The sequence below is a fragment of the Panthera leo genome, chromosome C2, assembly GCF_018350215.1.
Source record: "Panthera leo isolate Ple1 chromosome C2, P.leo_Ple1_pat1.1, whole genome shotgun sequence".
NCBI lineage: Eukaryota > Metazoa > Chordata > Mammalia > Carnivora > Felidae > Panthera > Panthera leo.
The window spans coordinates 157094653-157121033 of NC_056687.1; the positions used below are offsets into that span (position 1 = coordinate 157094653).

At 45.9% G+C, this 26381-nt stretch overlaps 1 protein-coding gene across 6 annotated transcripts in view; it reads right to left on the bottom strand.

Moving 5' to 3' along the window:
* The window catches only part of ANO10 (anoctamin 10), a 264223-nt gene that overhangs the window by 92594 nt on the left and 145248 nt on the right, over nucleotides 1–26381 (bottom strand). For 4 of the 6 annotated variants that reach the window (XM_042903442.1, XM_042903441.1, XM_042903440.1 and 1 more), the window contains one exon: nucleotides 22848–25537. The exons of 1 other annotated variant lie outside the window; for it this stretch is intronic. In XM_042903442.1, coding sequence (XP_042759376.1) covers nucleotides 25340–25537 — 198 coding nt within the window. In that variant the 3' untranslated portion in view covers nucleotides 22848–25339. Of the gene's footprint in view, nucleotides 1–3140; nucleotides 3760–22847; nucleotides 25538–26381 lie in introns of those variants that run through there. One more of the 6 variants, XM_042903444.1, reaches the window with a different exon arrangement.

Below are 26381 nucleotides of genomic sequence, written 5' to 3' on the forward strand. Positions count from 1 at the left end.
CTGTTCTATCAGGTGAAAACCCATCAATTCTTGTCGGCTGCGCTAGGCCCCACTTCCCCATGAGCACCCTGTTTCTGTACTGATGTAATTTGCCCCCTAACTTTCCTTTTTCTTGGTAACGTTTGCTGGTTTCTCCCCTAACTTCACCATCTTCCCAGGAAATCCTGAGTGAGATCACTTTGTGCAATTTTGCCTGAGCAGGCCGTACCACTAATAAACATTAAAATAATGAGAGAACTCAAAATTAACTGTGAAAAGGAAAAAGGTCTAGATCTGAATTCATGGGTGACCACAGCATGGGTTTTGGAAGAAGAAATAAAAAATGGCAAACCTACTTCCTGCCGGATAGAAAAAGAAAGAAGACGTGATCCTCCCACGATTACCCTCCAGTTTTGTATTAAGAAAACAGCTCAGAATAGTTGGTGGTTATTTTTTAAGTGTCAAATCAGTAACATAACATCACATAAAAGCCATTTAGGAATCAAAGGGAATAATCTCGACACGGATCCAAGCCCCGGATACCTCCTCAGACCCTGGACTGTATTACGGGGAGGGAATGACCTGATGACAAATGACCCCTCATCTCGAACGTCCTGACACCTCCCTTCGCTGTCGGATGAAGCTAGGGTGTGATCAGGCACACGGCTCCCAGGAGGGTGAGGGGACGCGGCCTTCCTGCTCGGACAAGGCACCGTCTTGGCACAAAAGATGCCGCTGCTGGTTCTGAGCACGACAGGAAGTATCGCCCGCGCCTGGACGGGAGCCTCGGACGGTGGCGGACGACAGGCGAGCCGCGCTGCACAGCACAGGCACGTGCGGTGGGCGACGAAGGAAAGTTCTGAAGCCCTTTCGCCACAGACGGTCCCGGGGAAGCGGTCCTGCCTTGCACGCTGTGCTTTAACACACCGCTTCGCGTGCACCGAGCCCGCTCGGAAAGCGTATGAATTCCCAGCCGTCCCCCAGGCAGGAGCTGTATCCCCCTCCGACAGGTGAGGGAGCAGCCGCAGCTCCCGCCTAACGGTGGCTCTGCTCACTCTGGTGCCTCCCGCCTGCCGGAACGGAGGCAGGCCTTCTACCTGGAGGCAGGTGTTCCCGCACAAGGAATTCATTCAGTAAGAGCTTAACTCTCACCTCCGCGCTGTGTTCGTCCTTGATACGACAGTTCCCAGTTTCAATCCCGTGAGGCACTGGCACCAGGCCTACGTGGCAGGTAATTCAGAAATAAATGACGGTGATCTACCCCCTGGCAGAAGCTTGAGAAGTCACACAAGTTATGAGGCTTCCAAATTCTATCTCTATTTCAAGGTGAGAGCGCCTAAAAGCAAAGCCAAGTGCGCAGCAGTATTTTCACAGCCCCCTGAGGCAACGCCTCTACTAAGTTAAGGCACTTCAGAAACTATGTTGAACTATACTGAAACTATATTGAACTATGTTGAACTATATTGAAACTATATTGAACTATGTTGAACTATATTGAAACTATATTGAACTATGTTGAAACTATGTTGAACTATATTGAAACGATATTAAACTATATTGAAACAATATTGAACTATATTGAAACTATATTGAACTATGTTGAACTATATTGAAACTATATTGAAACTATACTGAACTATGTTGAAACTATATTGAACTATGTTGAACTATATTGAAACTATATTGAACTATGTTGAAGCTATATTGAAACGATATTGAACTATATTGAACTATATTGAAACTATATTGAAGTATGTTGAAACTATATTGAACTATGTTGAAACTATATTGAATCGCCTACTATGCACATTTTCTAAAACTATCTTGAGGACATTGATCATTCAGCAATCAAGGTTCCCTAATCAAAGAATTATCTGATAAGGTCATCTTGGGGTTTACTTTTCCCTGAAGAAGAATTTTATGCTTTTTATTAAAAAAAAGTTTTTATTGAAATTGCAGCTAGTTAACATACAGTGTAATATTAGTTTCAGGTGTAGAATTCGGTGGTTCAACACGTCCACACAACACCCGGTGGCATCGCAAGGGCCCTCCTCAATCCCCGTCACCTGTTACACCCATCCCTCACTCCTCTCCCCTCAGTAACCATCAGTTTGTTCTCTGTAGTTGAGTCTGTTTCTTGATTTATGATTCTTTATTTTAATAACAAAAGAGATGGGCTACCTTTCCCTTTTTACTTTGGCTGAGAGGAGAACTTAAGCACAAGATTTAGGGACCAACTGTATGAAGTATTTCATGTTACGAGGCTGGATAAGAACATACTGTCCCTTTTAGATGTTCTCTATAAGTTTCTTAGCCTCACGATCCTATTTGCATTTCAATTTTGTTGCTACTTTCTTCTTCAGGTAGGTAAAAGAAAAAAGAAATTTGAAACTTTAACGAAATAATACAGAATCTGGCAATCCAAATTTCAATAAAGCAGCAAAAAAACATCAAAATTCTAGGACTTAAAGATAAAAAAGAACCAGAGAACAACCTTTAGTGAAATGTGATTGCTACGTTTGCCTTGAAGAAAGCTTTAAAAAAAGAGAGGAAAAAAAAAAGCCAAGTTTACAGCTGCAGGCACTTCTAAGTGATCAGTATTGAATAGACTGAGGAGGACAAAAGTTAATTACCAAATGGTTAAGCTCAAAATGCAACTCAGGTGTGACAGGCTTCTGGCAGACACAGATGAACTCATTTCTGCTCGCACGTCCTCCCAGCCCGCAGTGCCCCGAGGAGGGCCGCGGGCAGCTCAGGAGGCCGGCCGCCAGGCCTGGCAGGGCTCCTGGGGCCACCTCCCCGCCTTTCAGAGCCAGGCCCCTTCCAGCCAGAGAGACCCAAGCTAGGACCAGGCAAATGTCATCGCCTGAGAGGGGGCTCAGGTGGAGACACAGACAAGGCGGGGAATGGAAGACAACTGCAGAGATGTGACACAGCGTTCACGAGACAAAGTAAAGGATACTATTTTTTTTTTTTTTAATATTTATTTTTGAGAGAGATAGAGAGACAGAGCACAAGTGGGGGACGGGCAGAGAGAGCTGGAGACAGAATCTGAAGCAGGCTGCAGGCTCTGAGCTGTCAGCACAGAGCCCGACGTGGAGCTTGAACCCATGAACCATGAGATCATGACCTGAGCCGAAGTCAGACGTCCAACCGACTGAGCCACCCAGGCACCCCCAGAATGCTATTTTTAAAGAGCGATGGGAACACAGAGAGAACAGAACAGAGCTCTTGGACACTGAACATACCATAGAAATATATTCGACAGAATCAGAAAGGAGTTGAGGGAGTCTTCTCAAATTGACAAAAACAAAAAGAAAGCAAAACAACCAACCAAAAGGAGACAGGGTGGCGGGGGCCAGGGCAGGGGGGAACACACAACAAACGCTAAGTCCAGATAATGCAACAGAGGCCCAGAGGTAGAGAAGATAGGAGATGTGGAAACCATGGTTTTCCAAAAAAATAATTCGAGACATTTCACAGAAGTGAAGAACAGGAATTTTGAGTATCGCGTTCAACTGTTCAGAAAGAACAAAAACAAAAAAACCCCCCACCAAACTACAAAAGAATCACTATAAAATTTCAAAGTATCAGGGATAAAGAGAAGACTCTGCAAACTTCTGGAGAGAATGAACAGGCCATGTTTGAAAGACGGGAGACAGGCTGGTGTCAGCCTCTCAACAGCAAAGCTGCAGGCAGGAAAACAGTGCCTTCCACATGTGGAGGAAAAACGGGAATGAAGATGTTTTCATGCAAGATTCCAAAATCTCTCTCATGCATCTGCAAAAACAAGGAAGCAGATTAAGACAAGGTATGGGGAACAAAGCAGAGCAAATCCTCAAGAGGTTGGAAACGAGGACGAGAAGCGTGTCGCGTATTTCGAGAGCGACCCTGCCCAAACTGACCTAGGACAGCTCCCATTCTGGGCCCGACCTCTGCATGGAAAACAACCAGGCACAACACTGACGGGTCATCGGATGTGCTTCAGCACAGCACATTCAAGAACCAGTAACAGGAACAGGGAAAACGAAGCGAATAAAAAGTGATGCAATTATCAACTCTGTTATATGTAAGGGAACATAATTATGGCGCACTACCTGCTTATCTGCGGACACATTAAAGAATTTAACCAAAAGTTGTGACGTAAAACTACGTTAGGGGGTTGGAGGAACAGAGTGTACGGTGGGTGTAAAAACATTCATATGACGGGGCGCCGGGGTCTCAGTCAGCTGAGCGTCCGACTTCGGCTCAGGTCGTGATCTCGCCGTTCGTGAGTTCGAGCCCTGCGTCGGGCTCTGTGCTGGCAGCTCGGAGCCTGGAGCCCGCTTCGGATTCTGTGTCTCCCTCTCCCTCTGCTCCTCCCCTGCTCACGCTCTGTCTCTCTCTCAAGAATAAATAAAGATAAAAGTTTTTAAAACAACAATCGTGTTACAAAGTAGGGAGTCAACGGGGCGCCTGGGTGGCGCAGTCGGTTAAGCGTCCGACTTCAGCCAGGTCACGATCTCGCGGTCCGTGAGTTCGAGCCCCGCGTCAGGCTCTGGGCTGATGGCTCGGAGCCTGGAGCCTGTTTCCGATTCTGTGTCTCCCTCTCTCTCTGCCCCTCCCCCGTTCATGCTCTGTCTCTCTCTGTCCCAAAAAAATAAATAAAAAAAAAAAAAAACGTTGAAAAAAAAAAACAAAGTAGGGAGTCAATAAAACCGAAAAACACATTATGTAGAAAGGTAGAGGTGACTAGCAGAAGAAAGGGCTTGAATATTGAGTCACTGATTCCAGGAAACTAGAAAAGGGCAGTGACCGGTTACTCTGTCTTAAAGGAATATCGGGCTTTAAAATTATGATTATGCATTACTTTCAAAACATAAAATAAGATTTAAAAAGGAAACTGAGGGGCACCTGTGTGGCTCAGTCAGTTAAGCGTCCGACTCTTGCTTTCAGCTCAGGTCATGATCTCACAGTGCGTGAGTTCAAGCCCCATGATGGGCTCTGGACTGGCAGGGCAGAGCCTACTTGAGATTCTCTCTTTCTCTCTCTCTCTCTCTCAGAATGAATAAATATTAAAAAAGGGGAAACCATATACCCGGTCAACTATAAGCAGAAGGATTTATAAAATCTAGCTTCTAAATTACGGTAAGTACTAGGAGCGATACCTAACTTGTGCCTTTAGGGAACCATGGGATTTCAGGGTCGGAAGCATCCGCACAATCATCTAAGTTATGCCACCTTCTCCCCGGGGGGAATCCAGCTACTTGCTGAACACCTCTGCTCCAGGAACTGCTCCCAGGGTAACCATGCCTTCCAGAACGACACAGGAGGATGCACTCGGATCAACGGGCTAAACTTCCACAGCCCCTGAAGATTGCTCTTTTCTGAGTTCCACTTCTGGCCACTCTCTGCCTTCTGAGGGGGTCTCTCTGCTTCCCAAACCATGTGGCAAAAAGGGCAAAGAACAACAGCTCCTGAGTATACAAGTCCCCCGTGCAGCAGGGCAGCCAGACAGGCTACCCTGGGTGGCGATTCCAAACCCTCCAAGGAAGGGGGGGTGCAGTGGAGCTTAGGCTGTGTGCTCATGTGCTCACCACTGGGCAGGGAACAGGACAGGGCGGGGACACAGCTGCAGTCAGGCATGGGGGCGAGGGGGGGTTAGTTTCCAGAAGAAATGGCTAATGGGCAGGCAATCCAATAACTAAGACATCGATGTTAGCGAAGGAGACTGCTTATTGAATCTGTCTCTTAAGAGATTCAATTTTTGGTCATGTTCAAGATTTAATTATATCTTCTCCTGGAACACATGATCATATGCTATCAGCTTCCTGTGCTCTGGGCACTGATGAGTGATCACCATCGAACACCACAAAGCAGAAATCCAACAAGACGATCGTTCCTTTAGAAAAATGTCTCACTCCCTTCTTCCTCTTTGCTCATGTGTTGTGCACAGAATGACTTCCTAAGCGACTCTACCCAAAATAAGAAAGATCTGCTTCCAGACCCCAGGCCTTTTCCTCAGTGAGTGTAGTAACCATGTGTTTTTGTAGAATTTGGGGGATCTTGCAATTCCTCCTTTAGGCGGCATGTTTCGTTCTTTTAACTTGCGTCGTGAGACGGAATGTCATCAGGGGAGCCACACTTCCGTAACTAGACTCCGTGTAGTTGCTCTCGCTGATGCACCCAGGGGCACCACTCAGCCCTCGGCCTGCCTCCCAGCCGTGCACTAGACACAGATGACTAACATCAGCGGCCCCAGCACCTGACCCTGCCCCACGGATTCATCAGTCAAGACTGTCCATGAATGAGGGGAGGGGAGGGGAGGGGAGGGCTGTACTGTCTCCCAGAGCACATGACCCGTAGATCATGTGGACTTTGTTTGCAGCGTGGTGCACTGCTGAGCAGGGGCCCGCTATGCGCTGAGAGAGCAGATTGTATACTCTTTCGGGTGACCACTGAAGACACGGGGGGACAAAGGAGGATGCAGTGCATTTTCGCCATACTACCGTGGGGATTCTTACACGGTTTGATAAAATGAAGTCTTCAATAACTTTCATTTCAGGTACTCAAAACATGTTTTGATTCCATCAGCTGGTACTGTGAGTACCTGCTAGAGAAAATTATTTTTCTCTTCTGGTGTGTGTGTGTGTGTGTGTGTGTGTGTGTGTGTGTGTGTGCGCGCGTGCGTGTGTGCTAAAGGAGCATTTTGCTATAAAAAAATAAAAAATAAGTAACATAAATTAATAAGTCTCTAATTTCCAGGTAACCAAACAAAGGGCTTAGAAAAGGCCTTTCTCTATGAGGACAAGAAAGGCAGAAAGGGCACGGACACCTACAAAATAAATGACCTCGCGTTTTGTTTCCTTTCTAAATAAATACTGTAAATGGCACCAGGAAGTTAAAGTGTTACTTGGCCTGGCTCACTGGGGCATAGTGTAACATCTTTAAAAGTGAAATTACTTAACAAAATTTAAAACCTGTTTTTTTATCTCATGGTCAGCAGTGGTCCTGATCGAAGACACTGTCTTACAATAAATCAACAACTACCTAAATGTTTACAAATAAAAATGTCCTTTCGTTGATGAGGTCTTCTATTACAATCATCTGAAAAGAATAATCCTATAAAAGTACCCTTTGCATCAACATAGTGCTTTGAGGATCTTGAAGCCCGTGGGTATTATTTTTCCCGATCCTCATGGCAATCGTATTCAGCAGTTAGGAACGTGACACCTGGGTGAGGCAAAAACAGCCTGTGGCTCAGGGAAGGCTTGCTTCTAGCCACCTAGTGTGAGGGAGCTGGGGCTGGACTTAGGCTTCCCACAACTAGCCCTGCTCTCTCTTTCCTGCTAAATCTAGGGCCCTCCCCCTTTTCAGATCTTCAACTAGGCAACGACAAAAGCCTTGGATGCTATGTGTATAGTTCTTCCCTTCAACCGTTCGTTCCTTCCTGTTGCAATAAGCCTTCAGCCTAAAAATTACTGAAACTCTAAAACTTTTTATGTTTTCACGTTTCAAGCAAAGTAACAAGCAAAAAAAAATATATTATATATATATATATAATATATATGGCAGTTCAGAAGAGAGGGGAAAAAACATTTTAGAGCAGTAGGATCCTATTTTTAAATCATAATGGTAAAGATAAAAAGCTTGGTGTTACCCTACACCTTCATTAACACTGGGCAGCTGGAGCGCCTGGGTGGCTCAGTCGGTTAGATGTCCGACTTCGGCTCAGGTCATGATCACACGGTCCGTGGGTTCAAGCCCGCGTCGGGCTCTGTGCTGACAGCTTGGAGCCTGGAGCCTGCTTGGGATTCTGTCTCCCTCACTCTCTGCCCCTCTCCCACTCCTGTTCTGTTTCTCTCTGTCTCAAAAATAAATAAGCATAAAAAAATTAAAACAACAACAACACTGGGCAGCAGACAGCATCAGAGAACAGATACTTGCTATGTAATAAAACTGATCTAGACCATGGAAAAGGATGGAAAGTTCCCCTGGTTCATTCTAAGAATCTAGGGTATACTGAATACCAAAACCTGATAAAGGAAACTACAGACAATTTCACTTATAAATATAGATGCGAAAATTCTAAATATAGCACCGGCAAGTAGAATCCAGCAGTGAATTAACAGAATAAAACAACATGACCAAGCATGGTTTATTTCAGGACTGCTGAGACGGCTCACCATTAGGAAACTAGCAGCATAATTTATTACATTTGCATTTTTAAAAAGTGAACAAATAAAAACCCTGCCAATAAGGCACAGAGGCTAAAAAAACACTTGATAAAATTCAATAGTCATTCCTAATTAAAACAAGCAAGCAAAGCAAACTACCTAAAATAGAATAAGATCCAAAGCCATTTACTACAAATTTACAGCAAACAACCTATTAAATGGTGCAACAGTAAGGTCATCAGCATTTACATCAAGACTAAAGGACGTCTACTAGTCAACATTGTTTTGGCCCTAGCTAATGCCATGGCAGAAGACACAGAATAAATGGTATAAGTATTGGCAGAGAAGAGAAAGCATGATTTGCATTACAGCTATGAGTATAAACCCAAGAAACAACTAACAGTTATAACTAATGAGAGAGTTTAGTAGTTCTTGGAGACAAATATTTTTTAAAAGGTTTTTCTTTATACTAGTTAGAAATGGAAATTGATTAGAAAAATACTACTCATGAAAACAATAAAAGCAATGGATTACCAAAGGAAAACAAGAGAGGTACAGAGCTTATATGAAGAAATCCATACATTTTTATTGAAGGATATGTAATAAGATGGTGATAAACAGAGACCCTAAATACAGTGTCCTTAGATGAGCAAACTTATCACAAAGTATTAATCTTCCCAAACTTCATATACAGGTTTAATACAATTTCATTCAGAACCCAATGGATTTTGTTAAAACTGAACTAAATAATTTTAAACTTCACATGGAAAAATAAATGTATGAGAACTGCCAACAAATCTTTAGGGGGAAAAACGGAGGAGGGAAAACTGTAGGGAAAAACTTGCCATACCAAATGCTAAAACTTGTTTTAACGGCTCTAAGACGATATGGATTGGCTCAAAAAGAGACCGCAAGGTCAGTGACATAGAAAATCTTGAAACATATGCTAAAGATTTCAGGTTGCTAGAAGGGACGGCTTATTTAATAAGTGGTATGAATATAAACGGATACTCCTGTGGGAGATACGAAGTTGGACTCTTGCCTCAAAAACAAAAATCATTTCCAAATGAATTAAATGCTTAATGTAAATATAAATGTAGGTAGGACACCAAGCACTCAAAACGAGACTCACTCGTGTCGCTGTTGCAACCAATCCCGGAAGAGGAGAAGGGCCTCTCCTCCGGGCTCCGGTTCCGCAGCAGGGGGAGGCCCAGGGCTAGGGGAGAGGCCACTTCTCAGGCTCCCTGTGACCCTGCCACCTGCCACAAGCCCTCTGCCCTCCCAGGGACCCTCGTGAGCCTGTTGTTTATTTGGGCAGCGACCCCCTGCGGCAAATTCATTGGCAGAACCGTAGAATTCACCCCAAATATAGTATTTCTCATACCGCTTTTATGATATATTCAAAGAAAGAAGGAAACAAGCGATACAAATTGAGCTAAACAGGAAATCCGAGAACCCTAAAGTGACATTCGTGGTACAGACCTTCATGCTGATGCTTAATTTCTAATTTTGCTGCATAATCTCTGTACTTCTCCTGTGGAATGACTCACGTGTTGTCCCTACCAGAAGAAGTTCTCAGCTGTGAGTCAGGTCACTGGCAACCTGGTAGTTACCTTCAAAGACCTGAAGGTACACACAATCGCCCTGCTCACGTCTCTCTTCCTGAGCATCGGGTACCGACTCCCGTTCTGTGCCGCGAGGGGCGTGGGTGCAGCAGGCTAAGGCCCTGCCGGCCGATGGGGCTGCTGTTTGTCCCTCCCACTTGCTGGGAAGCTCCCGGGCAGATCTACGTGTCCCCTCACCAGCAGGCGGGTTGCAGGGCAAGGGTCCTCAGGCTGCGGCGCTTGGGGCGCTGGAGTAACTTCCCGGACCAGAGTAGCTGAAGGGGGTGGGGAACACGGAGGAAGGAGGGGAAAATCACAGCCCAGGCTCGATCAGGGGCTGGCCCACAGCCTCCGTCACCAGAGTCCCGGAGCTCCCGGAGAGAAACCACTGGGGACGGGGGGGGGGAAGCACTTGCCCTGGTTTTCTCATTAAACGTTTTCAGAGTTCTGACTTCTATTAAAATTTGGGGCCCAGCTAAAGTCAGCAAGCATTTGTCAAGTGAGCGCACTGCGATGCTGGCACTCTGGGTAAAATGACAGGAACACAGGAGACGCAGACCCTGTCACAACGAGCTTACGGTCCGTGCGGAATCCGGGCGTGAAGCAAACACAAAACATTTCCATAGCAACATGTACTCAAGCGTGGCTCGATTATATGCCTCCAAACAAGGAGCCTGGATATAAAGAAACGCTCTAGATGGGGAGGCATCTACCAAGGAGGGCCCGGTGGCGGCGGAGGAGGTAGGATTCCGGGAGGCAGCCAGGAGAGCCACTGACCAGGGGAAGGGGGAACTTGCAAAGCACGGAGGCTGGAGTCGGCAGCAGTGCAAAAAAAATTGGGTGCGGGAGAGGAAGAGATGAGAACAGGAGGCAAACCCCACTTCCCGCGACCACCTCCCTTCACCCCAAACCTTCCACAGTGTGTTCTCACCACCTAGAAGTCCCTTTTGAAGGGGCTCTTAAAACTCCTTTCGGAAGACTTTTAAAATCATCACTCTCCCGCGGCACGTAAGAACACAGAGCACGGTATGGCCGTTGGCCCGCTCCTCATGTCTCCGCCCACATCCAGAGCCCGACCCTTGGGAATCGCTCTCCCCTCGGAGTCGAGGGTGCTCAGGGCTCCGGGCTCTGGGCTCCGGGGCAGAGCCAGCTCGTGCGGCCCAGCAGCGTCGGGGTGTGGCAGGGGCTGGAGGGGCGCTCCCCCGCGTACCCGGCAGCCCTTCCGAGCAGCTGGCCTGCACTCGAAGCTTCACTGATGCTCTCTGCCTGAGCTCACTGGCAGGAGCCAAAGACGGGTTTTCTGCACCACCCCGGGCTCACTTTCCAGTTTTCAAAGGGGGCTCGACAGCCGCTGTGCTGAAAGCCGGAGGGGCTGTGGTTGCCAATCGCGCTACCGGGAGAGACGTTCAATTTGCCCACGTGCTGGCCGACGGCAGCCACCGTTGCATGCAGTCACTTTCAGAGGCGCGACAGTGAGAAAACACGCCCTTAGGATCGATGGGATGTGGAGCTGAGATATATTCAGCTTTTATCCCAAAGTCTGACTCTACAGATACTGACACTGAAACCACCCTTGAACGTAATCTACCTGAGGCCGGCATTTATCTTTCAGACCTGAAAAGATGCATTAGCTAGGATGCGTGTGTGCACAGGTGTGCACATGCACACATGCAAACACAAACACACCCATTCCAGAAATTATCACAACAAGTATTTTAGTCTTCTCCGCGTATGCGTTCTGGATTGGGGTGGGGTAACCTATGAAGGTTTAGAAAGGCTGGATAAGCTTCCAGTCTATTTGACTTCCTACAGGTCGACGTAGAACGGTGGTCAAAGAAACCAATAAAAGGGGAACCAAAAAATCCCGCAAAAGGTTTGTAGCAGGATTGGGAGGGTGGTGTGTGAGGAACTGAATTAACCCAAAGTTCTCAGTAACAAAATCAGTCATATCCGGAGTAGAAGGGGTCGAGTTTTATAAATTCCAAAATGTTTTAAATGGGTGAACAAAGTCTTACTACTATAAAAGCCATTCCTAGCAAATGGGTTCAATGAACTGGCTCTGGCAGAAATACTGGAAGCATTCCGAGTCCTGGGCCTTGGCCCAGCCTCGTCAAGTTCCTAACCTCAGCTCTGTGTGGGTCTGTGACAGTAATTCTGTTCCCTCTGGGGGGATAAGGAGCCCTGGGGTGAAGCAGGGAATGTAAACGACTTTGGCTATGTCCTATCAGAAGGTCACAGCCACATATTCTGAACATCACTGAGCTATCTTGTGTTTTTTCTTCTTCTAACGTGCTTGACGTGCTTAACAGAGTCAAACCTACTTTAACGAGCTAGATGTATTTGATCTGCGTTGCTCTTTGCTCAGAAGAGTCAGCTTGTTAGAGTCCAAGGATGCTTTGCCAAGCTCTTTGGCATGCTCGGGTCAGACAAAGTCTGCAAGTAAAGTTTAACTTAATTAACTAATTCTGTGTGGAGGTTGATCGTTTAACGAACCCTAATGCGCTTACGTATAAGTTTATCGAATGTTAATCAGAATATTAATGAAGGTGACTGTGATTCAAAATTTACTAGATTTACAAATAAAACACAAGCTTTATAAATTGAGCATAAGAAACGTTGCCTTTTACATTCACAATGTCAATAACTTGAGTACTAAAACACAAGTAATTTTGAGTAATCCTTTCTATGCACAAGGCCCGCCGCAGATAAGAAACACTAACAGAACTCCATTAACATCAAGACAGAAAACGTAGGAAATCTGAGGGGTGAAGGGATCAGCAAAATCACTGGGACAGAGCCCTCCAGGGGGAGGCAAAGGGAGGAGAGGTGGAAAGAGGCCACCACCCGCTACCCGGGCGCACCTGAGCCTCAGAGTCCCGGGCTAATGAGGAAGGCTGTGTTACTCACCAGGGCCCAGGGCCCAGCCCACAGCTACAGATCGCTGACATTCCACCGAATAGGACTAAACCTGCCAGGGTGTTGGCAGGAAGAGGGTGGAAGATGGCAGGGACTGTTATGGGGAAGGGGAAGGGGAAAGCCTGGGACCCTGGAGCCATAGCAAGGTCCTTGCCCAAATCACTTCGCCCACACCATGTTCTGTGATACTGAGCACAAGATCACCGGTGTAGACAGTGTCTGGACCCGGCCATTTCCCATTTCCAACTTAAGAGTAAGCTGATGGAGATCACTGAAACTATGCATCCATAAATCATTGGTAGAAGGTATCCTTTTCCACAGCCAATAAAATCAAGCTATTAAACACTATAGTTTTTAGAAATCAGAACAATGTGGGCTCCCTCTAGTGGTTTAAACACCTTTAAATACCCTCAGATACTTAGAGGAAGCTTCTACTTTGATCACTTACGTCTACTTTTCGTATTGTCCAATCCTTTTCCTCTGGGGAAATCCACATCTTACAAACAGTCCACCACAAATTTCATCCCAGTGGATGAGGCGAGGGGTAGGCCCCGAGATCAAATGTGCCGGCTCCCAAGTCACAAAGCAAGTTTCTCTGCCCCTTCAAGGTCAATGTAAGCAAGATGGGGACAGACAGAGCTAGGCCACGTGACCAGGGGGCGGGTAAGGACCGCACATTAGGCCCAGGGAAATGAGCTACGACCACAACATTTAAAAAGTTCGTTTTCTCAGGTGGCTACAAAATCATCTCTGACAAAATTAAAAAGGACTAGTTTCTAACAGCCTTTAGGCCAATCCCGGCTGCTGCAGCTGCCCCCACGGTTAAGATCTGTCTGAATTTTTCAATGCTGTCATGTAAGCGAAGGTCTCATCACTGCCCAGCAACGCATCCTATTAAAAGCTGCACTCTATTGAGGCCAGTTCACAGCTGAGAAAGAAGGAGTTTTGTACCGTGTAGCAGGCCCACCGATGGCTGCCATTCGCACTGAAGTTCTGAGTCTTGTTACGATAATGTGCAACGAAGTGTTGGCGATCTGCAGGGCAGAAAAATCAATACAAACGGACGCAAAAGCCAAAGGCAGAGGAACCAAAGAAAAAAGCACGAGCTCCCTCCACTCAGAAGTGTAAACAACAATTATGAAACGGATGGGAATCTAACTGCTACCTCCGTGATTACCCCTGTGGCTGTGTTGGTATATATTTTCCACCACTGCTGAGGGAGGTATTTGAAACTCAGGCTGGTTCAGCTGACTTAGAGGAGAAAGTCTTTTCAGAAAATTGTTCTTGAATCCGCTTCTAAACAATTTACCAACTTGTCCGAAGTCTCTTTCAAAGATGGTGGTAAAAATCTGAATGAAATTCTTCTGAATTCTCAAAGTACAACAGCAGTTTCTCTGATCTGCTCTAGGAAAACTAACAGCAAAACAAAAGCAGCTTTCTGACACAGTGTGAGATACAAGTCCGCAACCGGGAACTGGGTTTCTTACTACAGCTTAAGTTGTATACACGGAATGCCATTTATAGTTGGAAATAATTATAGTTAAATCCAATGTGCCTGGTAATTTCTATAAAATGTTGAACGTTGGATCCCTGGTAAGAATAAAATTCTCTCTCACATTGCTTTTTTCCATGGGAAAATCAGATTCGAATTAAAACGGCTTTAATTGTAAGGACAGTTTTCCTGCTTGGCCCAGGGACTGCCCTACAGGCTGGATTCCCTTGACATCATTTCACTAGAGAACTGACTGAAGGGCAGGTGGTTTACATAAGATGTCATCATCTCCAGGGCTTTACCCGGGTTCCAGGGAAGCCCCAAATCATACATCAAAACCCTTTGCTTGAGGTTTGCTTCAAAACCTCAGAGTGGCTTTCTTACTCATCAGAAGAGAGGCATCACATTTTCTTCCCATCTTCTTTTCATGTCATCATTTCAGATCACAGAACCAAAACACTGCCATTCTGTGACAGATACTCCAGAGGAGTATGTGATGTATGCACACACAAGTCAAGAAGCCAAAACTGTCAGCCAGTGGAATTTGTTTCAGTCTGGTCCTTATGCTGCAGTTTTCACATCTTTTACTTATGTTTAAGAAAATAATATGGTGCCTCAGGGCACTTTCGTACTCCCCCCACAGGACTGGGATCTTATGAGTATGCATAAGGGGGACAAAAGATACCTGTGGAACAAATGAATTTTACATTTCAATTTGTAGCAGAGACAGAGACACCTTGTTTTGTAGAAGAGCTGAAAAAGGTGAAGAATTCAAGATTTAAATCACTAAAGAAAAAAAGAAAAACATTCTATCCAAAAATGTTTATGATGAATAAATTTAAGATACGGTGTTCCTGTAAGACTACAATGTAAAGTAAGCATACCTGGGGCGCCTGGGTGGCTCAGTCAAGCTTCCGACTTTGGCTCAGGTCACAATCTCATGGTTTGGGAGTTCGAGCTCTGCACTCGGCTTGCTGCTGTCGGCTCAGAGCCCGCTTTGGACCTCTGTGCCCCTCTCTCTGTCCCTCCCCAGTCACTCACACACTCTCTTTCTCTCAAAAATGAATGAACATTTAAAAAATTAAAAAAAAAAATTTAAAATGAGCGTAATTTATTATCCTTTGCGTATGCTTCCTAACGGTCAACGTTTTAAAAAAGACATAATGCTCTTACAGTGTTATCCAGACCTTGTTTGCCACGACTCATCTACAATGGCCCCGCCCTAGAAATGACAGCTCTCTTCTCTACGGTGCTCAGGCCACACGTGGGGGTCATCCTCGATGCCTCGCTTCTGTCAGATCCCACCTGCAACCTGTCATCAAGTCCTTCTGATTTTGCCTCGAAAATACATCCGGTCAACTACCTCCGCTACCCGCACCCTCAGTACCCTGGGCGAGGACCCTGTCACTGCCGTCCCAGATCACTGCCACGGCCTCTGAACTGGTCTTTCTGCCTTTGCCCTTATCCCTTCCGGTCTGTGTCACCACAGCAGCAAGAGTGGCCCCACCAACACATACTTCTGACCGCCCATCTCTGCTCAGAACCTCCAGCAGCTCCCGCATCACCCAGGGTTATGTCAAAGTCTTGCCCGTGACCTGAAAAGCCCCACGTCATCTGCCTTCCCGTTTCCTCTGTTACGTTTCTGGACTATCTCTTCTTTGCCTTGCTCACTCCAATGTAGTGACATGAGCCCCCGGGCTCTTTTTGTGATTTAATTTTTTAAAAAATTTTAAGTAGGCTCCATGCCACGTGGGGCCTGAACTTACAACCCTGAGATTGAGAGTCGCATGCTCCTATTAGGTATTTGCCCAAAGGATACAAAAATACAGATTCAAAGATCCAAACACACGCACCCCAATGTTTATAGCAGCATTATGAGTACTAGCCAAAGTACGGAGAGAGCCTAATGTCCACTGACTGATGAATGGACAAAGAAGATGTGGTGTCTATATATATGCAATGGACTACTACTCAGCCCCTGAAAAGAATGAAATCCTACCATTTGCAATGACGTCAACGGAGCCAGAATGTATATATAATGTTAAGTGAAAGAAGTCAGTCAGAGAAAGACAAATACAATACAATTTCACTCATGTGGAACTGAAGAAACAAAACGGATGAAAATACGAGAAGGAGAAAAAAAAGAGGAGGGAAACGAACCATAAGAGACTCTTAACCACAGAGAACAAACTATGGGTTGACAGAGGGAGCTGGAGGGGGATGGGCTGGGTGGGGGCTGGGTATTAAGGAGGGCACTTGATGCGATGAGCACCGGGCGTCGTATGAAGTGATGAACCACCGAATTCTACTCCCGAAGCCCATGGTGCCCTGCGTGTTTACTAACTAGAATTTACGTTAAGAAACAAGAGTCACGTGCTCTACAGACTGAGCCGGCTGCCCCTTTTCTTCAACACACCAGGCCCAGGCCCACAGCAGGGCCTCTCTCTCGGCCTTGGCTCAGTTTCACTCTCCCTGGGAAGCCTTCTCCCCACCCTTTGAGGACAAGGCCCATCTCCCTTCCTTACCTTAGTTTTCTCCTTAGCACTTACCACTAACACATCCTGAATATTTACTTGTCTTACTCACTATCTTTCCCCCTAAAATATATACTCCATGAAGGCAGAGTTTTTCTTTCTTTTTGCTGACTGCTGTATCATCATTGCAAGAAATGTGTCTGGCACCGAGCAGGTGCTCATAAATCCTTACTGAATCAACTGAATGAGTCACGATTCCTATTTATGGGAAGATTCCGGAACACAGCTAGTGTCATAAGGAGAAAAAGTACTTCAGGGCTTTATTTTGCTACGGACTTGACACTGTTACCCTTTTACCCCGAGTTGCCAGACGCATTTCTCTGTATCCCTAGCATCCAGGAAACTCACCAGTGCCTTCTTCTCTAACCAGAGTCCAGACAAGACAGAAAAAAAAAAAAAAAAAAAGGTGAGAATTGTTCTGCCATGCGCTTCGAGAAAGGCAGGGCGGGTGCTCTAGGCTCTCCCTGCCCTACCTCACAGGAGGGAAGAACACATATCCAGGGAGGCCCAGGAGCCACCGCCTCACTCTCAGGCCTCGCTCTCCCTGGGAAGCCTTCTCACCACCCTATCCAGGACGCACGTGCAACTGGGGCACGCTTGCCCACGGCTGCTTCCTCAGCCGGCACCGCATGCGGACCGGCCACGTGTGTGAGGCACCCCCGCCCTCCCACGACCCCTGCTGCTGCTGGTCCCTCGAAGGCTGGCAAGCCACGAGCCGGCGGCGCCCGGAGGTCCTCGCAGCTGAGGCCAAGCCCTTCACGAAGGAGCAGAGATGAGGCAACATCCCAGACATCTGGCGGTGGCACAGTGCAGCACGGTCACTGGTGGCCGAGCGACCAGGCCACTCAGTGGAGCAGAGGCCGGTCTCCAGATGCCCGTGGATGGTGGGGGGATCTCCATCAGCAGAGACAACGAATGCTAAACTCAGAGATGTCCTTTATAGGCTCTAGGGAGCCACTGTGTCACTATTAACTGTGGTAAAAATGAAGTGCCACCAGCACGTGGACGTGGTTTTGAAAAGAAGGGGAAGAGTCTACAGTCAGCATGTGAATAAATAAATCAGCCCAACAAATGCTTACAAATAACGTGGTCAAACCAAGAGGAAATGTTCTAGATGTCTGTGAAGGGTAGGAGAAAAATGCAAAGGTACTTATTTAAGAACACTTGAAATAAATTATACTTTGAATAATTGCAGTATTTTTCACAACGAGAAAAAGTTTACGATGCTAAAGAGACGGCAGGGGTGCCTGGGTGGCTCAGGTCGGTTAACCGAGGTCGGTTAAGCGTCCGACCTCGGCTCAGGTCACAATCTCGCGGTCCATGAGTTCGAGCCCCACGTCGGGCTCTGGGCTGACGGCTCGGAGCCTGGAACCTGCTTCCGATTCTGTGTCTCCCTCTCTCTCTGCCCCTCCCCCATTCATGCTCTGTCTCTCTCTGTCTCAAAAATAAATAAACGTTAAAAAAAAATTTTTAAGAGACGGCAAAAGTGGGGGAAAGAAGTTAGTGAATACAAAAGGAATAAAATTAATTTGAAAAGAAAACTGTTCTCATTCTATGGAAGGTACTTCTCCCTATTTTTTAAAAAAGACCAAGCTTTACAAGGTCACGAAGAGGTCCTCATCCACGTTAACAACCTCTGTTCTGCAAAAGCTCCATGCAGCTACAGACTGGGAGAAAATATTTGCAAACCACACATCCAACACGGGACTACTAACTAGATTGCACGAAAAACTGTAAAAACTCCCCGTCTAAAGAAAATCTAGTTAGAAAACGGGCAAAAGACATCAACGGACATTTCACCGCAGAGGAAACACAGATGACAAATAAGCCCGAAAAGATGGCGACCATCATTAGCCCGAAGCAAAATGTAAATTAAAATCACTATGAGATATCCGTGCCAACCCATCAGAACGGCTAAAATAAAGATTAGTGATGCCACCGTCCGGGCAAGGATGTGGAGAAGCTGCATCAGTCATTCACTGCCGGTGGGAATGTAAGATGGTACAGGCACCTAAAAAGTTTGGCCACTGCTCAGCAAACTAAACATGCAAATAGGGCCCAGCGATGTTAAGTGCCTCTTGGACACTTATCCAGAGAAATGAAAACTGAAGCTCACACGAAACCTGTGCAGAAACGTTCCCAGTGGCCTTATTTGTTCTTCAATGTTCTTCAGTGGCTGAAGGGTTAAACAAACCATACTCCTACTCAACAATGAAAAGGAACAAGCTATCGATACACACGATAATTTGGATGAATCTTCAGCAAACTGGGCTGAGTGAAAAAAGCCAATCTTAAGAGGGTATGTAACTGCATGACTTATTCATGTAACATTTTTTTGTTTTTAAGACAAACTCTTGGAAATGGGGAATGGCTGGTGATTGCCATGGGTAGGAGATACAGGGGGTGAGTGAGGGTGGGGGGTGCAGAGGTAAGTGGGGCTATAAAAGGACTAGAGGGATCTTTGCAGCGTTGAGCTGTTCCGTATCCTGACTATGATGGTGAATACACAAGCCTACACGTGACACAATCATACAGCACCAAATACCCACATACAAATGAGCACAGTAAAACTGGGGAAATCTGACCAAGATCAGAGGACTGGATCAATGTCAATGTCCTGATTTGTGACATGGCCTATAGTTCTACAAAATGTTACCACTGGAGGAAAAGGGGAAAAGGCACGCAGGACCTCTGTGTATTATTTCTTACAACTACATGCGAACCTACAATGGTCTCGTAAAAATGTCAGCGAAAAACATCATAAGGTCATTACCTCACCGCGGTCTCATTAAGCACCTTCTCCCAAGTCCTTTGGACCTAACTGAATATGCCACTGTGCAAGCAAGCAAGACTGTAGGGTCGATTCACTTGACGGTTAATTGAACCCACCAGATTTATATAAAAACTCCCCAACAATCCTACCAAGTCAGCCACAATTTACATTCTGCACGTTGTTCATATCTCCAGCTCAACTGGAAAAAAGATGATCTTTTTAAATAGTAATGTGTTAAATATGACACAATCACATTTAGTTTTGGTAGAATCACGCTGTTCTCAAGGTGACAAAAATTAACTACCTAATGGTAATCCCATTTCATGGTTTAATTAAAATTGTTATAAACAGCAATAGTATAGCTTGACTAATTTGACCAATTAGTGAATTTTTATAAGCAATGTTCGCAATTTCACCACCACTCGAATGATACCATTTTTAAAGACTATAGCTTTAAGTGATACAAAGACACTTAATGCAAAAAAAAAAAAAAAAATGATGCACAAATAAGTATTACATTTCTAATAGAATTTATTTATACATTATGGTTACTGGGCTTTTTTGCTGCTGCTCTAGTAACGCAAATTAGATTTTTTTAGAAAATTACCAAATACAGTTCATACATCAATTTACTGATTTGACAGTATCTGCAAAATCTCAGAAAAATGTTTTAACAAGGTCCTAGCTCTAGACTGACGTTTCCAATTCTATTTAGCCTGAGAGTGGAGTCTGCATGAGCTCTTCCATATTAAATTAACGTCTAACATCCAATCTCCATCTCTGCCTCAAAACGATCTTTCATAAAATAAACCTTAGCATCTTTCCTCACATGTCAATCGTAATTGTGAACACACACGGCCAGGCAGAAGACGTCTGCCTGGCTTGGGTTCATGGCTGCTCGTGTCATTGCCCTTCATTTCTGGGCTGCCCCCGTGGCCTCCCACTTTCAGTTTTAGGATGTGTGTCCCGAATGGGCCCTGACACCGGAGAGGATCAGGGCGGCCTGTGTCCGTAGTCCCACAAGAACGGGGCCTGTGGGTTTCCGCAGCGGGAGAAAAGGTCTGGTACTCAGACACCACTCCCCGAGCAGGGGGGCTCTGCACTGTGAGCTCAAATCTGTGCCTGCAGGCATCAGGGCACTGCCCCTCCCGGGTGCTTTCCTGGATGGTGCAGGCACGTGACAGCGAGGTCCACAGCACGAGGGCTAAGCTGTACGGCAGCACACAGTCTTGCCACGTAAACTCAGAGGCCACAGGCTCCGACGGTGCCTTCCCTAAAGGACGGCTGGAGTGGGAGCGTGAGGAGGGCTGGGGCCCCCGACGGGAAATGCACTACAGCAACACAAAGACGGACGGAAACGAAGAGGGACCCACCAGTGCTCCAGCCAAGCTGGACCTCAAACTGAACAAGTATTTGCCTCCTCGTTCTTGAAGCCTCCCTCCGCACCTTCACCTGTTTTTCTGTAGGACCCTCTGTGCCGGGAACTCTGTACCCACACTGACATCTCGCTGGCCTCAACGTATGCTCATTAGCGAGGCTTAGATGGCCGCCATCAGTGCCAGGCGCGAGACCACCTTCAGGACGCGGCAGCACGTGGCCCGTGCCTGCGGAGACTGCCCAGGTCCCGTATTCGCCTGTAAACCCCCCCCGCCCCCGGCCCTTCACGCCGGGAGGGCTTGCCATATCGGAGCCCTTGGCCTGCTGCAGCCTCCCGCACCGGCAAAGTAGTGAACATCTTCCTTCTTTGTATCTGCCTTCCCGTGACACATGTCCAGAGCACAGAGGTCGGTTTCTGACAGCAATGGGAAGACCCCCACCCGTGCCCTCTCATTGCTTTGTACTTTCCGGCACGGAATGCGCCTGTGGGCACACGAGAAAAGCAGAGGCGGGGGAAGATCGACATCTCAGGAGCCGGCCAAGAGAGAAGCAGGTCTGCCACTTCTCATTGAATCAACGCCAGCCACCGCTCCAAGCACTTTAAAAACACCTGCTTGCTTCTTTTCATGACAATGATATGAAGGTAGGTACTGTCATCACACGTTATCTTACAGGTGAGGAACAGAGGTACAAAGAGGTTCGGGAATTCGGCCAGAGTCCGTCATCGCGACGGGACCACAATGCCAACAGGACAAGTGGTGAGTAGCAGTCAGATTCTGGACATACTCTAAAGTGAACAAGACGTTTGGATTTAGGGCTGCAGTGAGAGGAGTCAAGGAGGGACTCCCTGGATTTTGGCCTTGGCGATTAGAAAGACAGAAGTGCCCTTTGTGCAAATGGAACGGATTTTATTTTCGTTCCTACATAATTAACTGTATCAAAAAATATTATGTTCCTACTGATTAAAAACACCCCGAGGGGCAACTTCCACGTCCGCCAAGACGAAATAACCCTCCCACCCAACATAACAACAGCCAAAATTGTATGAAACAATAGTCTTCAAGACACGGGACGTTGAGCAATGAAGGACTATGATCCCTGAGACACAGGAAACAAGGTGGGCATCCGGTCACTCTAGCTTGCTGCCTACAGAAAGTCTCCAGGACTCAGCAAGGGGAGAGATGGTAAGGTGGTGCCCAGCAGGCTCCCTGAGCTGCAGCAAGAGTCCAGGGAAAACACGACACCAAATGTGTGCCAGATGAGGAGGTCTGCAGATGGTGTCCCTGAGCCGCATGTCTGAGGAAGCGACCTGAAGTCTGGGAAGGGAGCATCTGAATGGATTGGGGGGAACAGTGTGCCTGGTGCTCACACAGGACTGAGAAAATGTCTGCTCCCACCAGCCAGACTGGAAAACCTAACTCATGGGTCATCAGATAGAGTATTCAGAGGGTCCTGATTCAATACTGGGACATAATTATGAAGGAAGAGATAAACAGAAGTATAAATATACTATCGTATGGTTCTCATACTGTACATGAAGTGATATAGTATCTCTTGAGGACAGGCTGTAATAAAATAAAGATGTATAATATCAACCTTAAAGCAATCACGGCCATAAACAGAATTGTAGCTATTAATTCCCAAAAGGGGAAAAAATATAGACTCACACACATACACACAAACCTGTAAGAATTCATTAGAAGGCAGAAAAGGGAACAGACAGCAAGACGGTAGACGTAAATCTAACCATATCAATAACCAAGTTAAATATAAATGCTATAACATCCTAATTAAAAGGCAGAGATTGTCAGACTAGTTACAACAGTAACGAACCAGTTACAACAATAACTCCTAACCATATGCTGCTTAAAAGAAGCATAGTTAAAATATATAGGCACAAATAGGAGAAGGATGTTAAAAAAAAAAAATATATATATATACACATATATATACGTATATATATATATATATATATATGGTGCCACACAGGTCAAAGAAGAGAGACTATGTGGGAAACACTATTATGATACCAGAACACATTATGGAAGCACATTAATTAATCATTAATCCTAAATGGGGAGACCAGGGAAAGGTGACGTCTAAACTGGTCCTTGGAGGACAAGGGGTCCTCTGACAGCAGCAACTGGATGGGAGAAAATTCGAAGACTAAGGAAACTCCAGGCAGACACCAAAGCAGGAAGACACAGACACTGAGGTGTCCGTGAAAGGAGGGGTGGTGGGAGGGGGAGGGGAGGAAAGACAGCTACGAGACAGATCACAGAGGATCTTAAGTCCCTTGCTAAGGATGCTGGTCTTTATGTTATGAAAAGGGGAACAACCAAAGGTTTTTCCGATCACAAATGAGATGGTCAGAACTGTGCGTCACAAACAACAGACGGCAGAGGAAGAAACTGGAGTCAAGGAGAGCAGTCAGGCACTCGCTGAAATACTCCAATGAGGCATGACAACAGTGGCCCTGAAGGTGGATGGCACCTCCGAAAGGAAGTTGAAGGCGGAGGCATTCTAGGGGCAGGATCAGCAGGTGGGAGACAAAAGGAAGCTCTAAAGGAAAAGAGGAAAGCAAAAATGGCCCGTGGTTTCGAAGGGAGCTGCCAGGGAGACAGCGAAACCATTTGCTGCAACAGGAATTCAGAGAAAGAAGGCAGCACGAGAGTGGAGTCCCGGGAGGCCACTGTGCTCTCTTCTGAGTGCCGCCACGGTGGTGCCCGCTGAACGTCCACGGGGCGGCGTCCTCAGGCAGCCAGAAGGCCAGAGCCAGCAGGCGGAGGCGCGGATGTACGAGTCCACTGCACGGACAAGACAGCCCCTCTACAAGAGGAGCTACTGCACGGTGATCACATCAAGCTTAAGCCCAGGCCTCTTTAGGGATTAACGACTCAATACGTCTTTTCCCGATTTTAATCTAATCTCTTCCAAAGGGTCACCATTTCACACAAACAACTTTATAGGAAATCGAGATACGTAAACTTCAAAAATATTCAAACACTTTTAATCTAGAGCAAACTGTTTCCTGTTTTGGTATTAGGAATATTTACTTGTAAATGAGTTAATTAGCCCCATTTATGTCTACAGCAGAGCTTCTCAAACCATCTGTGGTGAAGGACCAAAGTTTTAAATTCCTTGTCCATTATGGACCTACGTATGGCCCTACTGGGGTTTGAACCGTACTGTGTGTTGCCCAAATTCCTATGTTGAAGCCCTAACCCCCACTGTGACTATAACTTCAAGACAGGGCTGACAAAGGCATAAGTAGGATTAAATGAGGCCATAAGGGTGGTGCCCTGATGTAACGAGTCTAGTCTCCTTATAGGAAGAGACCCCAAAGAGGTCTCTCTCTCTCTCCCTTCCTTTGAACGCACACACAAAGAAGAGGTCATGTGAGCACATCGCAAGATGGCGGCCACCTAAAAGCCAAGGGATGGGGCCTCAGAATGGAATCTACCCTGCTGACACCCTGGATCTTGAGCTTCCAGCCTCCAGAATTGTGAGATCTAATTTCTGTTGTTTAAACAGCTACCCGGTCCGTGGTATTTTGTTACACAGTCAGGGCAGACGCATACACACCGCATGTAGCGAAATGAGCTTGCCCAACACACAGCTCACCATGCAAGCTGCATTCTACTCTGCTTGGCCTCTATCTCGTTCAACAACACGAGACCGCTGACCACATGCTTAAACGTCACAGCAATGTCAAACTTCCTGAGACATTCCTAAAGGCTTCTACCCTGCCTCTGTACTAATTTCACTGTTGACCAGTATCAAACACTTTGTGGACTTCACAGCAGTCTGCAGACCAAGCTTCAACCAGTACTGGTTTATAGTCTTTCTGTGAAAGTTTTTCAAAAATGCAATGTTTCGCTTAGGCATAGAACTGAAAATAAAGGCATAAACATTCAACACATTTGAAAGCAGATGTATGATGTGGGCTGAGGGGAAGCTCAAGATTTCATCATATACCTAGGCAAGATCCCTCAAAACACTGCAGAATACAGGTTCTTCAAAATAAATGGCACTGTGCCTGTTTACGGTGCCTCTTGTCTTCTGGTGCTCTTTTGCTTTTCCATCAGTCTCTATAATCATATCCAGAGAGCACGTTATAATTAGATGACAAGCTCAAAGCTGGAGTGTGACGACCTCTTCAACTGGCAATACATACACCAAATTCACAAAACAGATGCCCTCGAGGGACTCCAACTTAGTTAGATGGATAAACAAATTAACTCCCATGATCCTGCCACTGAGGTGAGGACCTTCCGTTCCCAACGAGATGTCCAACTTCCTGGCCATCCCAGAGGATCTTCGATGCGCAGAATCCAATGCACACATTTGGTTTTCACTCAGCCACCACTGGGTTGTTTTTTTTCCTACAAAAAGTGCTCATTCATCCTCGGAAGCTTCATGTAGCTTCTCCAGCACAAAGGAGAACAATGATTATCTTTTCAGCACTCATGGAAACAGGACAGAAATCAGTGGGGATCATCATGGTTTTAAGCCAGTATCATATGCCTTGGCCAACAGATGAGTTTGCAAGACCACAGAATATATTTTTTTGCAAACAGCATTGCTGTGAAAAACTTTGCTGGCTGAACTTTCCTCTTTTTCCTATGTCCAAGAAAAAGGTAATTCAGTGTTAGTCTTCTCACTTCTTCAAAGTTCTTGTAACTGTAGGACTCCATGAGGAAAAGCTAATGAAGAACAGAATTTCAGAACTGTGAAGACCCAGAATAACCAATGGCAACCTCCTTGTAGCAGAGATGGCCAGCTATTCACCTAAATACATTTCTTCTTTCTTTTGGACACAGGGCAGGAAAACACTTCCCAGGTTCCCAGTGGCCACGTGGTCTCCCAATGGCTGTGGCTGATCTCCACAGATCTCAGAATGTAAACAGAAATGAACAAAAAACTGCTAGAACTGATACAAGAATTCAGCAAAGCCACAGGATATAAAATCAATCAACAGAAAATGGTTGTATTTCTACACACCAATAATGATGCAACAGAAAGAGATATCAAGGAATCACTCCCATTTACAATTACACCAAGAACCGTAAAATATCTAGGAATAAAGTTAACCAAAGAGGTAAAAGATCTGTATACTGAACACTACAGAAAACTTACTACAGACACTGAAAAAGACACAAAGAAATGGAAAAACATTCCATACTCATGGATTGGAAGAACAAATATTGTTAAAATGTCGATACTACCCAAAGCAATCAACACATTCAATGCAATCCCAATCAAAATAGTACCAACATTCTTCTCAGAGCTAGAACAAACAATCCTAAATTTGTATGGAACTACAAAAGACCCCCAATAGCCAAAGTAATGTTAAAAAAGAAAACCAAAGCGGGAGGCATCACAATCTCAGACTTTAGCCTCTACTACAAAGCTGTAATCAAGACAGCATGGTATTGGCAAAAAACAGGCACAGAGACCAATGGAATAGAATAGAGAACCCAGAATTGAACCCACAAACGTATGCCTAACTAATCTTTGACAAAGCAGGAAAGAGCATCCAATGAAAAA